At 37.8% G+C, this 15833-nt stretch overlaps 1 protein-coding gene across 6 annotated transcripts in view; it reads left to right on the plus strand.

Moving 5' to 3' along the window:
- Positions 1-15833, plus strand: part of ITPR2 (inositol 1,4,5-trisphosphate receptor type 2) — a 488958-nt gene that overhangs the window by 177483 nt on the left and 295642 nt on the right. For all 6 annotated transcript variants that reach the window (XR_008419706.1, XM_019452273.2, XM_053895795.1 and 3 more), the window contains 5 exons: positions 5172-5365; positions 9169-9298; positions 11544-11601; positions 13104-13269; positions 14270-14443. Coding sequence is in view for 5 of the 6 variants with exons in the window: in XM_019452273.2 (XP_019307818.1) it covers positions 5172-5365; positions 9169-9298; positions 11544-11601; positions 13104-13269; positions 14270-14443 (722 nt within the window). In the remaining variant the exon portion in view is untranslated. The remainder of the gene's footprint in view (positions 1-5171; positions 5366-9168; positions 9299-11543; positions 11602-13103; positions 13270-14269; positions 14444-15833) is intronic.

The following is a 15833-nucleotide window of genomic DNA, read 5'->3' on the forward strand; positions in this document are numbered from 1 at the left end:
AACCCAACAATATTAAAAGAAGAATCTTTGCTTTCTGCATTTTGTAGGTTTTCTGAGTTCTAGTATAAAATGTTTGGAAACTTGTAAGGTGATGGGCTATTAGCAAAGCATCATGGTATTGGGGAAAAAGCTGCATGTTGTTACTGGTTGACCTCTATCAGAAGCTTAACCACTTTCTGCTTGAGTAAAGTGGGATGGGCCCCCCAAGCCCCCACTCTACTAGGATATATTTGGCCCAACAAAATACATGGGATGTTATTTGCCCTTGATAAGGGCAGATTTTATTATTTCCCTTATCTCACTGATATCTATTTTATTACTTCCTTTCTATTTAATGGAAAAGTTTTTAAGTAACATGAAATTATACGTACTTTTTGAAAAAATTTAGAAAATTTAGGAAAGTATAAAGGAAAGCAAGCAAAAACTTACCTTAATGAAAGATGGGCTATTTCTAATGTAATAAGATCCAATTTTAAAGTAAAAATGTCAATCTCATTTTTAATAACTCATTTATCAAATCTTTTTTTCTTTTATTAGTGCATTAATCTAGCAAACAGTGATTGAATGACTGCTGTGTGTCAGGTACTATTCCAGGAGTTGGAGATAGAGCAGTAAACTAGGCAGAATCTTTGTTTTCATGGAGCTTATGTTTTTCTGAGGGGAGTATACAATAAACACATAAACAAATATAAAATATGATGTGAGATGGTGATAATGCCCCATGACTGAAATGTAAAGCAGGTACGTGGGTTCAGAATGATGGCAGTCCTTTTTCAGAGAGAGAGTGGCCAGAAGAAGTCTATCTGAGGATGTGACGTTGCACCTGAAATCATAAAGGTGTGAGAAAGCAAGTTAAGTGAGCATCTGGTTAAGGGAACTCTAAGCGCAGGAACAGTAAATTCCCACCAGGTCCAGCACAAAGCCTAAAAACCTGACAGAGACTGGATATCTAGCTCTCTACAATATCATGATCTAACTTTGATATCATGGTACCCATTATTCTGCTTGTATCCCTAGCTTAATTAAGGCTTTCATCTTATGTTAATCTTTTTGTTTTTTTGTTTTTTTTTTTTTTTTTTGCATGTGTAAAAGTCCTTTTATAACCAAACCCTCAACCACTGGGAGGAAGCACTGCTCCAGAGAATGTTCAAAATAGAAAACTGCTCCAATTCTAAAGTGTGGGCGTCTAGCAGCAAGTAGAGGTTTATAAGAGGCTGCTGAGCAGGGAGGGAAGATTTCCTGAGTCATGTCTTTATGGTTTAATATCATTCTGTTTCAAATGAATTATGATAACAGCAGATGCATTTTTTCAAATTCAACTATGAAAGTATGTTTCAGGGAAGTAAGAATGGTTTTTTGGGTTATCCATATTTTTGGCTTTTATTATAAAATGCTGAGCTGACTTTAGTAGTCACAGAGCAATTAAATTGCCGTGAAAATTATTCCCAGACTCTTCTAATCAAATATTTCATTTATCTCTTATAAATGCTGAGAAGATCCCAGAAATGCCTTTTTGAAATCTAAACAAATTCAAATTACTGTTTCTACTCTTATGTATCTAAAAGAGAATAGTATTTCTAATAGAAAAAGATAATAAATAAAGGTGATTTTAAATAAAATACCAATAGGTATAAAGTTAATTTCAACCAAGTTATACTTTCTAGAATATCACATAACTCTCAATGATTGTTGAGCTCAGTAGTGCTCACCAGCAGTAACATGACTTCTGAATAGGTAAAATTAAATCATGGTCAGCACAGCTTTAGTGTTATGTAGATTTCATATTGCGTTTTATTTCTCTGGAATTGGTAATGGAAACTTGACTCATTAGAACAATCAGAAAAACAAAGAAACAAACAGTGTGTTCTCAGTCCACCCCCAGTCACCATTCGCATTATGCATTTAGCATACCTGTCTTACTTTCAAGTTTTTCTCTTGAGGGAATTAGGATTAATAAAACTATCCGTACAATCATAAAGTAAAAGAACCTGAAAAATCCATCTGCTTGCTTCCTTCCTTCCTTCCTTCCTTCCTTCCTTCCTTCCTTCTTTTCCTTTCTTTCTTTCTTTCTTTCTTTCTTTCTTTCTTTCTTTCTTTCTCTTTCTTTCTTTCTTTCCCTCTTTCTTTCTTTCTTTCTTTCTTTCTTTCTTTCTTTCTTTCTTTCTTTCTTTCTTTCTCATGTTTATGTATTTATTTCGAGAAGAGAGCACACACAGTTTAGGGGCAGAGAGAGATGGAGAGACAGAATCCCAAGCAAGTTCCATGATGTCAGTGCAGAGCCCCACACAGGGCTCGATCTCATGACCATGACATCATGACCTGAACCTAAATCAAGAGTCTGACACTGCACCACCCAGGCATCCTCATCTGCTTTTACTTCTAAGCAACTCCTTCTTTCTTCTTTTTGCTTAACAAACATGAAACCCATTTTTTCAAACCATCTCAACACCCTTTATACATAAATCCAAATTCTGGCTGCTGGGTTAAAATGAAAGACATAGAAAAGCTGGACTTTTAGGGGTTAGTTTGTCCACAGGGTTTATATGATAATAAAGTAGCTTTTCCACTGAAAACTTCTTAGTAGTATTAACTAATTATAGTTGAGAAGAGAAATGGTAACATTTCTTCTTTGGCAGCATTGAAAACTGATGGCCTGTGACTTATCTCAATAGTCTAGAATCAGAAATTTGTCTGTGGAAAAATGGATACTTGGGAGCCTTGCACATCTGTGATTTATGTGGCATTTGACTATAGTTTTCCAAGCTGTGATAGTTCACAATTTAAGCACTTCTCATCACCACCAAGCAACTCCAGAAAATATAGCATCTTTTAATTTGAGACCTCTCAGTTGGCCATACATGGAGATGTCAGGAGAGTTTTGTGGTGACCACGTGCCACAGGCATCTAAGGATATGGTGGAACCGGAATGAACCCGTCCATGTCACTGACAACATGTGTTATGTATTATTATGGTTCTGGTCTCTAGATTTTAATTTCTTGGTGACAGGATCTATATTTGGGGAAAAAGAATTGTCTGGGCTAACTTTCTGTGTAATAATCGTTTGGATTAAATGATTATTTTCCATGCAAATCTAAATAAGATGCAGAGACTGTGGGTGCCAAGGATTTCTGTGTGAATCAGGGGGTAGGAATAACAAAGGAGGCTGTTCTGTGTTAGTGGTAAGAAAGCATCTCTTGGAGGCTAACACTTATACATATTCGAATCAAGATTCAGGTAAATGTACTGGTTAAATGGTGGTCACCTGAAACCATTACCAACAATCAGATGTGCAACCCTGCAGTCCACGTGGCAAACATGGGGGGCAGGGGTTGGAAGAAGTCAACTGCTCTGATTGCTTGAGAACCGCAGACAATGCAGCAATCTTCTCCTCGAAGTTGTTCTGGTAGAAAATAGGCCTCTTTCAAATCCGTGGTCTCAATCTCGTCCAAACCTGGAAGTTACCTTTCACATATATTTTTTCTTATTGCCTGCCTGCTTTTTGGTTTATGCAAACAGCAGTCAAAGAAAAGGTTATAGACTCTCAGAATGAAAACCAAACTTAACTTCTGCCTGGAAAATGCCACTCAAGAAAAAAAAATTGTTGCTTATTTGCCACCTCACAAGTGTACTATTTGAGCACTACCCTTTACTATATGTATTTTTTTCATATATGGATAAGATAATAAGTTTTAAAAGGGATTTCACTTTTCACAGTGATTACTAGTGGCTTGATGATAATTGCAGGTTGGTCTGCACAAGACCATCAAGAGTTTTTGGGGGTCATCCTTTAAATATTTTCCTTTTCTTTATCGGTTTGCCTTCCAATCATGTAGATATTCCAACAGATTATACTCTTCAATTAGAGCTGAGAGTTTTATCTCATCCCATCTTATTTCCATTTCCCTTTCTCCTGGTGTACGTGCGTGTGTGTGTGTGTATTTATTTATTCCGTGGTATATACCCTGAGACTCTTAGGGAAAGGAAAATTATTTGCTAGATTCTTAGGCCTTTGCCTGAGGCAAAGTTCCATGAACATACAGGAAGTAAAGACCACTGTTTTGAAAGAAAAGTAGACAATTGTTCTTTTGAATCCTTCCTGCCTGTTGTAGGAACTGAGAAGTGAGAAACAGCAGTGAGGCTGGAGAAAATAAATTGGAGCAGTGTCAGGAGGTTGCTTTGGTACAGCTGCTCATGCTCAGTGAAGGAATGAGTGTACATGCAATTTTACTGGAGGACAAATGAATGAGAAGTCAAACACAGAAGATGTAGAAAGAGGGTGATGCCTTTTTGAAAATGATAATTTAAAAGAAAATTTTAATGCTTATTTATTTTTGAGAGAGAGAGAGAGAGACAGAGTATGAGCAGTGGGAGGGGCAGAGAGAGGGAGACACAGAATCGGAAGCAGGCTCCAGACTCTGAGCTGTCAGCACAGAGCCCGACACGGGGCTTGAACCCACAGACTGTGAGATCATGACCTGAGCCAAAGTCAGACACTTAACTGACTGAGCCACCCAGATGTCCCGAAAATGATCATGTTTGTCACTAAATTGTTTTTGTGATTACCTCAAACATAATTGCTTTTTGTGGATTTTGAATAATGATTTTTTTATTCAAATGGGATGAAGGAATGGGAAGTGTATCGTCAAATACATGCTTCTTCCCCAGATGAAACTGTCTTTTTCTTAAAATGAGGTTATAACAATCCTCCTCACAAGCATTATGAAAGCAAAGCTATGAAGTCCTTGGTTTGAGGGTAGGATTAGGATGCTAGTCACCACTTACATGTTTTCATGTAACTCATTTATCGTAGGGTTCTTTCACATTATTATAAAAGTTAGAGCTTATTGGTGTGACAGTTGAGAGGACTTACTGTGTCCCAGAAGGACCTGCCTTGGATGTTATCAGAGCTACCACAACTCATCCTTGGTACCTCATTTGAAAGTATTTTCTGAGAAAAGTAAACTTTCATTTTTAAAATCTGTCAGTTTGAAATGCGTCTGTCAGGACCTTCCCTATGTCTGTAAGGAAAGAGCCAGAACAGTGTTGATGCTATTCTTTCTTATGTCATTACTTTTCCTGTCATGTTTCCAGTCTGGTTTTGACCAACTGGATATTATATCTGTTTCCCCAGGTGTTGTGTGTATTGACTAAAGGGCTTTTCTTTTGCTAGGAAACAATGTCATGAGAACCATCCATGGGGTGGGAGAGATGATGACCCAAATGGTACTCAGTAGAGGCTCTATCTTCCCCATGAGTGTGCCTGACGTTCAGCCCAGCATCCACCCCAGCAAGCAAGGAAGCCCTGTAGAGCCTGAGGACGTGACCGTGATGGACACCAAACTGAAGATTATTGAGATTTTACAGGTATGCTGCATAATGGAAGCAAAGTGACAAACACCTAATTGAGCTTCTTGGTTTAACTTTCTTACAGACTTTGTTCCACATCACTGTGGAAATATTCTGAAATGCTATTGATCTAATTTATTTCTTTTAAGTTAATGACACTATTTAACATATTAATTACATTTGTTCATTTCCATTAAATGTATTAATGGTGATATCTAACGATTGTGGAGTGCTTTGAGGTTGACAAAACCTCTTTCATATGCATTTTCTCATTTAGTATTGACCCTGATTTCATTTTACCTTCATTTAAGGATTTCAGAGCAGGCAAACTTGAGATTGAATTCTAACTCTATTTCTATTTTTAATTGAATTGGATATGTAATTCTGGGTATCCAGGTTTATCACTGTAGCAAGAAACTGAAATAAAATTTTATTTATTATTAGCAAAATGTTAATAATTGGTTTTTGTATTTTATATAAGTGACTATCTTTGTGCTTTTGAGGCTAGGAATAATATATATATTTAAAATTAACATAGTCTAATACCTAGCTCTGTGAATTTAAAGGAGATAAATTATTATTTTATTCCCCCTGGTTTAGTGAATAAATTCCCTATTACTGTAGCTGTGAATTCTTATATATTTTTTCAAGTTTGGAAAGTAGTTTTATGATACTTTAATTATAGCATTTATTCCAGATTTGGAGAATGGAGCCTGGAGTTTTCAAGGGTCTATTAAGATTCTGGATACAATTTACTAGGTCTTTCATCATAATTTAATGTAGACTGAACTACCAGAAGTGGGTTAGTAGTCCTGGAAGGGTCTGTACATTTTTATTTAAAGTAATTAGATTTATAATCATAAAGGGTTTCACATTTCCTCCAGGAATTCCAAAGGCTGAATCCTGAGAAATATTGGCAGGCCTCCCAAACCTGTGTTCATGACCCTGAAAAATCACTTAGTTCTCCTCTTCTTAAACTGAGAAAGGTAGTGATCACCTGACCTGCGGATCTAATGGGCCCATAGCTTAACATCATCCTACTCACTGGACAACCTGTAAAATATGTGACCTCATTTTAGCCTCAGTTACAGAAGATCAGCGTTTGAAAAACATTCTCTAACAGCTCAAAAATGATGAGATGGAGATACTACTGCGGTGGGACAGATTAGGGCTGACCTTTCTTTGCTGCCTCTTTCGGGCTTTTAATGTATTTCTTGTTGAAACTCTTTCCTCACTCTGATTTTTGTGTTCCGTGTCTGGGTCTGCTTCACTCTGTCTGCGTTCCTATGTGCTGCTCTTGAATACATTTCTTTCTTAGAACACCTCTTCAAGAATTTCTTTGTAGCTACATTCCTTACGCAAGTCTCCTGCTTCCTGCCAGCTCTTCCTCCTCACGGGGTCTTCCTTTCTTTTCCCCCATATTTTATGTATCTCTCTTTTTATTTCTCTCTCTCATTCTCTCTATCTTTGGCCCTCTCTCAACTATCTTTCTCTGCATTTGTTTTTATTCTTCCCTTTGTCCCTTTCCTACCTTCCATTTATGTTTCACAATTAAATATATTGGAAGATGAAAGTTTTTATTTTGGTTCTATTTATAAATAAAAATCTAGGGGTGCTGGGATGGCTCAGTGGGTTAAGCGTCCAACTCTTAGTTTTGGCTCAGGTCACTATCTCATGGTTCGTGATTTCGAGCACTGCGTCGGGCTCCGTGTTTACACTGCAGAGCCTGTTTGGGATTCTCTGTCTCACACTCTCTCTGCTCCTCTCCTGCTCACTCCCTTTCTCTCTCTTTCAAAATAAAGAAACATTTAAAAAAATAAAATACAAGTCTATGAGCACTAATCTTCAATGAAGATGTAATAAGTATTTCACCAATTAGTGTTTTATTAATTTATTCTTTACGTAGTTTTTTTTTTTAAACCCTTCCTTTCAAGCACCTGCAATCAGTTTCTGTCCCCACCCTTCTGCTCAAGGCTACCAAATCCAATGGCCCCCTCTCAGCCTGTTTTCCCACAATCTGTCCCCTGTTTTGAAATCCCCTTAACTAGAATCCATTCAACCTGTATGTATTGTAGCACTCACCACATGCTCGTAAAAGAGACTCTTTGGTGTTTGTTACCCTTCTATGTTATATGCTCTTCAAAGGCAGGTCTTATATCCTTGGCAACTTTTTTGTACCCTCAGGTACCTTTCTTAGTACCTGGCTTAGCAAATGTTTATTGACATGAAGCATGTTTGTTGCTCATAAGGAGCATAGACGGCTAGCAGAGGAGAGAGAGAGATAGAGACAGAGAGACAGAGAATAAATAATAGATGTATTAGGTAGCCAAGAGACAAATAGGTGTAAATAATGGGTTGGGTGAGCAAAAAAGAGAACAGTTGGTTTGGATTGGGGAACCAGGGAAATCTTCTTTAGAAAAGGGATTTAAACTGGATCTTGGAGGGTATCTCAAAGGCTAGTTGTTCTGGGTGGAAGAGAATTTTCAAGGTAAAGTGGACACTGAACAAATGTGAGAAGGCAAGAAAGAAATATCCAGTGCTATTGGAACAGAGCAGTGTGAGAGGGAGAATGCAAGAAGGGAGGGGGGAAGGACCAGGGAGGGAGGGGTGTGATACAGGAGTCACAGAAATGGTAGGAGATCAGGTCAGATGGTACCATACATGTCCGTTATTGGTTACTGTCCAAACGAGGCTCTTTTGAGAGTGTAGGGGGCACTAATAGTAATTTTACTGCAACAAAAGCTTAAACTAGGCTTATTTCAGGCAAGCTGGAATGGAAGGGAACCTCGTATTAAACCACTTCTTTATTGTTTCCCTTCCCCACTCAGAAATCTGTAGCACATACTTTTTCTTTCTCTGATCTCCACTGAAGTCTGTGCAGCCTGATTTAGTTCTTGACACTTTTTTAACGTTTTTATTTATTTTTGAGAGACAGAGAGAGACAGAGCATGAGCAGGGGAGGGGCAGAGAAGGAGACATAGAATCTGAAGCAGGCTCCAGGCTCTGAGCTGTCAGCACAGAGCCCGACACAGAGCTTGAACTCACGAACTGTGAAATCATGACCTGAGCCGAAGTTGGATGCTTAACCCACTGAGCTGTCCAGGCGCCCCTCGATAATTTTCTAATTATGTTAACCATGCTATATTTTGTTTTCCCAATTCAGGCATAGGCTTCTTGAGAGCAGGGGTTTCAAGTGTTTGCATTCTTCATAGTACCCAGCACAGGCAGGAACCTTATTGTCTTATTCCCTTAGTGTCTCTCAACGTGTTAGTTAAGGAGGCAAGGTCAACAACACAATCCAAGGGAAAGCAAGCACCAATGAAGCTAATCCATGGTATATTTGGATGCTGCTTCCTCAGCTGTCCTTTTGTAGCCTAGATCCCAAACTGATTGTGGTAGAGCCAGAATCCACACTATAGTACCTGGAAGTTTAGCCTCTCTGTGAGTGAATGAAAATCATAGCACCAGCAGTCTCCTCCTAGAGCCAATGTTACCTCCGCAAAATGCTCAGTGAAATAGTCATCATTACCTCTTCATCCAGACTCGTTGGATACCTTGGTCTGGAATATTCAGAGTAATCACGGGGGAATCATTTTCTTTTTCCTAAAAAACTGCTTTGGGATTTTACTGACATTGGCTAATGGAAATGCATCACTCTTGTTAGCTTTATGGCTGATGAGCATGTATGCAACTGGAGTGTTAAGAGCTGAGATTTGTAATTAGTTCGTGTGAAATGTTAATAGTTACGTTGTTCTTGGTGTAATGAACTGTCGTTTTAAACATGATGCTAATAAAATTATGTTTTTAATGCTCTTTTGTAGTTTATCCTGAGTGTCAGACTGGATTATAGGATCTCATATATGCTGTCAATATATAAGAAGGAATTTGGAGAGAATAATGAAAACGCTGAAGCATCTGCCAGTGGCTCTCCAGATACATTACTACCATCAGGTACCTCCTTTGTGACAATATTCACCCTGTAGCGTTCATATTTTAAGACATAGTAATATTTCTAGGAGACACAAATGCAGAAACCATATCCACCAATGACATGAAGGAACTGAGACAGAGCCTAGAACGTCTTGGAGGATGTTTGCAGTTACTTGGTGCTAAGTCCTCAGAATGCAGTTAATTTTATAGCCTTCACAATTCGATGAGGGAGAGGTACTGTTTATGTGCCACTTTACAGATAAGAAAACCGAGGTCAGATGGGTTAAATTACTGGCTAAAGGTCACGAAAGTAGTGGAGGAGGGATTTCCTCAGAAGTCTCTCCAGTTTCAGGGCCTGAATCTTGTAAGCACCATACCGTGTTGGTGAAAGTCCAAGGGAGACTTTTTTGCCTGATCAAAGAGCAGTGTGAAATGTAGCTTTCGGGAAGAAAGGTGATTTTTAGGAAGCTGTTGCCCAGCTCAAGAACAAAGACATGGTATCTCCCAAAGGTCTGAATGAGGGTGGTGATGTGTGTGTGTGCGTGCACTTACTTTGCATGGTTATGAACTGGTACCATATGTCAATTTTTCACATTTAAAAATGTAAGAATGAAAACCACTCTTATCTCCGTGTGTAGGAGCATAGTGAAGAAAGAGCGTAAGAATTACTGTAAAAATTTTGTGACTGTAGAGAATACCTTATGAAACCTAAGAAATACTACATTTCCATGTTTCTGAATAGGTCAGGCCAGTAACAGCAGTCTAGAAACTACTGTATTAAAGATTTAGCCAGGTAACTGAATTCTTTTTCTGAGGATCAGATTTGTGTACAAATATGAAATGTTCTTCTAATCGCAACCAGTATGAAAGTGTCAGGGAACCTCCTCTTTTTTCCCTGTCATTCGATTTGGCAGGAATGATTCTGTGATTGTAAGTGTGTAGTTAAAATGAGTGGTAGACCGGGGTGCCTGGGTGGCTCAGTCGGTTAAGCGTCCGACTTCAGCTCAGGTCATGATCTCGCGGTCCGTGAGTTCAAGCCCCGCGTCGGGCATCTGGGCTCTGATGGCTCAGAGCCTGGAGCCTGCTTCCGATTCTGTGTCTCCCTCTCTCTCTGCCCCTCCCCCATTCATGCTCTGTCTTTCTGTGTCTCAAAAATAAATAAACGTTAAAAAAAAATTAAAAAAAAAATGAGTGGTAGACCACTCAGCTCTCTGACTCCTTAGAACCATCCAGAAGGCAGCATGCCTCTGTAGATGGGTTAAGTTTGCCTACGTGAGAAGTCACTTCTGGTACATTTGCAACAGTATTGTTTTTATGTTTCCCAGAAGTACAGAACCCCAGAGGGCCATTTCCAGGAGTCACGTGGCTGAACCAGAGAGCCTAGCTGGCGGTTGCATTGACAGTATCATAAAAATTATTGGCTCTCAGAAGCCAGACTTCTGGAAATAGAAGCTCCAAGTGTCAGTAAAGTATGGGAGAGAACCCCCAGAAAACCAGTTCTTTCTGATTTACCTGATCTCTTTCATTGGTTGAGTCTGGAAGAGAGAGCTTTCTGGGGAGAATTCTTTTTCTTTCTTTCTTTCTTTCTTTCTTTCTTTCTTTCTTTCTTTCTTTCTTTCTTTCTTTCTTTCTTTCTTTCTTTCTTTCTCTGCTTTGTTTTGTGCTTTGGAGATGAGAAATAAATAATGTACTTATTTAAATGTGTTATTTTAAGAAAGATATCTTCAAAATATTGGTGGTGAGGATGGGTGAGGAATCACGATTGGTTCACATAAGAAAATTAATGTCCCATAAGAAGAAGGGATGGAATTGTAGAAGAGGAGCATTCTGAAAGGACCATGTTGTTTGGAAATACCGTAACAGTTACAAGGTTCATTACTGCTATATTTTGATTCTTTAAAAAACATATTTAAAAAACGTCCTTCCACGTCATCACCCAGTTAAATTATATGTGTGTGTGTGTGTGTGTGTGTGTGTGTGTGTGTGTAGCTGATGCATATATATATGTTTATACAGGTGATGCAACTTTGTAAATGGTGCTTTCTGATCTAAATATATCTTTGTAGCAATATATGTTTCAAAATGTAAACTTTGTTTAAAACGTTGATATGTAAGTGAAATTATATTGTGGCTTTTTAAACTATTGACTTTTCCTGGCAGGAAGGAATGAAGGCAAAATATTTTTAGGTGTGCTAATATCAATATAAATATTGTGACTCCTAATTATGATAAGATAAAGAATGGATTTTACCCTTTGTCTTTGTAGCGATTGTTCCTGATATAGATGAAATCGCAGCTCAGGCAGAAACGATGTTTGCTGGAAGGTATAGTAACACGTCTGTGGCTTTATCTTGTGAATACGATTTTTGCTTAGAATTTTATTGATACTTTGCTATTGTTTACCTCCCGATATTTATTTAATTTTAGATCCTTTATTGTTGGCAACATAATTTCTGCCAGAAATGAAGCTGCTAATTTACTGTAGAAGAGGAAAGCCTAGCTTTTCTTTTAGGTAGGCCAGGGGGAAAAAGACAAGAGAGATGAGATCAGTGTATTGAACTTTTCCCCGAATTCTTTTTGCTTTTCTTTCCTCAAATAATGACAGCACGCGAATGCCCTTTAAGTCCCCTGGTATCAGTAGCACTGTGTCTTGCAAAACATCGCTTGCCTGAATCTAAAAAAATTTGAGGCAAGGAAGTAACTTCTTTCAATGTTATCATTAACTATTTGTGAGAAATAAAGCTATTTGCTGCCTGTTGGAAATATCCATGATTAAAGAAAACGTGCCTCTGGCATGGCTACCCTCCTTTGTTACTGGGAGCCCCGACGTTTATTGTTTTAAAGTTGCTTCTTTCCTTTTCAGAAATGAAAACTAATACCAGTAAAAAAGAAAAGTAAAGGAAAAAAAAAATGAACTTGAAATGTCTAAGCTACAACTTACTGAGTTTCTAGCATTCATTTCTGTTATAGGTTTGCCATGAGAAACTAAACAAATTTCACACTAAGCCCTTTGTTGCATTTTCTTTGGTTAGAAAGACAAACAAGAATGAAGAATCAAGGGAACCAAAAAGGATTTTTATCTCTAGTGAACATTTGGTTTAGCTTTGTTTTCATGTTGTTTTGGTGGATTTTGTTGTTGTTATTGTTGTGTTTTCCTATTCAAGTATTTCATTATTCCCGAGAAGAGATAGATAATAAATCAGTGTATGATTTTTCACCTTGAAGTAAATGGACCTCTTCCTCCAGTGCGGTCTTGCCCAGTGTCTGAGTATAGCAAATACCCAGAGCAGTTCTGGTGATTGTGTCCACATGAGTGTGTGTGGGTGTACGCCCTTATCCTTTTCCCAGCTGTCACTACCTGTCGTGGAGGAGGGGTCTCTAGGGTTCTGGGGAAAGTCAGCTGTTGCTGTACATCCCTCCTAGTATCTCTTCTCAGTACTAGAGTTGAGATTTTTTGGATCGATTTAGATTTCTAGCCTTTGTCTGTGTCGAAGTGAGCAACTCATCCTGGTTGGCCTTGTACCTTCCCAGTACGAGCTCTGAAAAGTCTTCCGTTCTGGGAACCCCCTCCATCTCGGACATATTTGGAGGGTTGGTCACTCCTGCTTTTCATGGACACATAACACAGGCTTTTCTTTGTGCTTTGTTTCTTGATCAGTTACATGAGGGGGGAAGAAAAGTGTAAAATTATTTTGCTTTTTATTTTCCAGTTTTTTGGGGAGGAAAGGAATATATAGCTCTGAGAATGTATACATAATTTGAATACCACTTATGAATAGATTTTATGTAAATATAAGTTATTGTAGAATCATTGTTGGTTTTATAGAAAGGAGAAAAATCCAGTTCAACTTGATGATGAAGGAGGCAGGACATTTTTACGGGTCCTCATTCATCTGATCATGCACGACTACCCGCCTCTGCTATCAGGGGCCCTGCAACTACTGTTCAAGCACTTTAGCCAGAGAGCCGAAGTTTTACAGGCATTTAAACAGGTAAGATTGAGTAGCCCCTCCATGGTGCCAGAGCGGAAGCTCCGAAAATGTTGTCTATAACATCCAACCTGACTTCATGGTTGCAGAGTTAATGAGACTGTGAGGCTTTTCCTGGAGATGCTTTCTATTTTTAAAGATAGATGTGGCCTTGTCTTAAGCCAAGACATGATCTATTTTAGAAAGAGTTCCCCACGAGTGATTTTCAGTTAATATCTTTAATGTAAATGACAGGCACAAAGATTTAGGAAGGTGCTGGGGGGTAATACCATATTAGGAATCTTGTTGCCACGGCTATTATTTTGACCCCAGACTTTACTGATAAATTTGGATAGGACAAAATGTATACAGGTGAAAGAAAGGAACTGTTTTGGATCTAATCTTTTTCTTTGTCATCTGAATGACATCAGTCTTGAGACTATTCATGAATAATACCTAAGTGCTTACATGTGTTTCACTAATATTTATTTTATTTAATAAAGGGCTGATCTTCATTAGGAAGTTTTATAAGAATCTATTAAAATATGAAATAATTCCAAGACTAAAAAAATAGACATAATAGTGCATATATTTGGATATGTCATATAATACACATAAATTATAATAAAATCAAAGTTTATACCATGAGGTTTAGACTGTATCAGAATTTTCTTCCATTTATTTTTGTATTTCTACCTCTTTTCAATCACATAGACTCTTGGAGAAATGAACTTTAGCAGTGAAACTAGAGTTGAGGTATCTTTTATTTTACATTACTCCTTAACACTTTGCTAGGACTCACTTTTTAAAAATTTATAATTCTTTATATATTGGCTTAGTGTTCACAGATACCTCCAGGTAAGTTTTCATGCTCAATATACATCTAAAATATCCACAAATATTCTAGAAACATGAAACTTCAACTGAGGAACAGCTTAAAAGACCTGGGATTTTTGACATAATTGAAATAGGAATGAAGGAATTTCCTTAAGTACATTAAGGGTTCAGAGTTTTCTGTTTCCAGGTGCAATTGCTGGTGTCCAATCAAGATGTAGATAACTACAAGCAGATCAAGGCGGATCTAGACCAGCTTCGACTCACTGTAGAAAAATCTGAGTTATGGGTTGAGAAGAGCAGCAGCTATGAGAATGGAGAAATGGGTGAAAGTCAAGTAAAAGGTGGTGAAGAGCCAATTGAGGTTCGTTTTCAAGATATTTTTGGAAATAATGATTTTTCAATTTCTTAAGTCATATGCCATCTAGCCAAAGTTGTTCATAAAGAAAAATTTTATTCTGAGTAATACAGCATCAACTTTTTATTTGCCAAATCAGTTAACTCCCTACACCTGTATTTTGGGATTAGTTCTCTCCAATTGCTATCACTTCTTAGCTCATTTGCCTACTTTTTCACTCTCTCTCCTTTTCACGATACATCCGACAGTCCAGGAATCAGGACAATAGGATGGAGTCAGATGGACAAAGAAGGAGTGGGTCCTAAGCATAGACTTGAATAAAGAGGTGAAGTTTTGTCACCACCATTCACCGTGGCTGTTTACTGCCAACCTGTAAATTATTCCTTTCTTTATTGCATATCCTTATATAATACATAAAAATAGCTAACTGGAACAATCTGCTTTAGTGACAGCATGAAAATAGCAAAATTCTGCATTTGCTCTAAAGAGTGGTAAGATGGTGATCCTATGTCTTCTGTTGTATAGGTTTTAGTTTTCAGTGGGTTAATTAGTTGCTGTTTTCACATTTCACTAAATACTAAATAACCGTCTAAAGTTTTTAAAACTGTATTTTAATGGTAACACTTAGCAGACCAATGCCAACATCGTAATCGATAAGATATTATTTCTTAAATGCCTATCTAGTGTTTTATTTAGTTGTTTTTTAATCTGTAGGAATGTAGACTATTTAGGTAGGGTCTGCCTACCACAGCTTCTCTGTTTGTTGGAATACCCAAAGTATTGTGTAGTGAAAGGTGAAGACGGAGTGGGAAATAATTTGAGTCCTCAACATGTGGAAAGGGAAGTTCCTCTGGTGGGTTCCTCTGGTGGGTTCCTTGTCTCAGGACCACTTACCACTAATCTGCACAAAACTTTTGACTGAATCTGTTAGCACCTTTTTCTGTGATTTTATAATGTAAGTTACTAGAATGTAGAATTTCTACTCCGTATAAATTTCTTTCATGACCAGATTTGTTGTTGTTGTTGTTGAAGTAGAGTTCTTCCATAGCATATTTAAGAAATAAGAGGACATTTCATATTAATTTAGTACCTGCTATACATCAAGTCTTAAAGCAGACATTTTCATACACGGTATCTCATTTTGTATGTTACAACAAACTTTGGAGAGAGTTAGATCACATTTCTAAGGATGAGTCAGCTGGAGCTCAGAAAACCCAAGGATTTCGTCACTATTAGGCAGCTCTGCGTGACTCAGCTGAGATTTTAACCTGGGTCTTTCTGATGATACATTCCAGGCTCTTTAGTGTAAGACTGCGCTTTCTGATATAATATTTAAAGGTAATAAGAGATGTATTATGCTTTCACAAGGTTGGAATACCTCTTCCTTTTGCAAGTA

This window comes from Panthera pardus, unplaced genomic scaffold, assembly GCF_024362965.1.
Source record: "Panthera pardus isolate Hobbes unplaced genomic scaffold, ASM2436296v1 HiC_scaffold_6, whole genome shotgun sequence".
In the NCBI taxonomy this organism is placed as follows: Eukaryota; Metazoa; Chordata; class Mammalia; order Carnivora; family Felidae; genus Panthera; species Panthera pardus.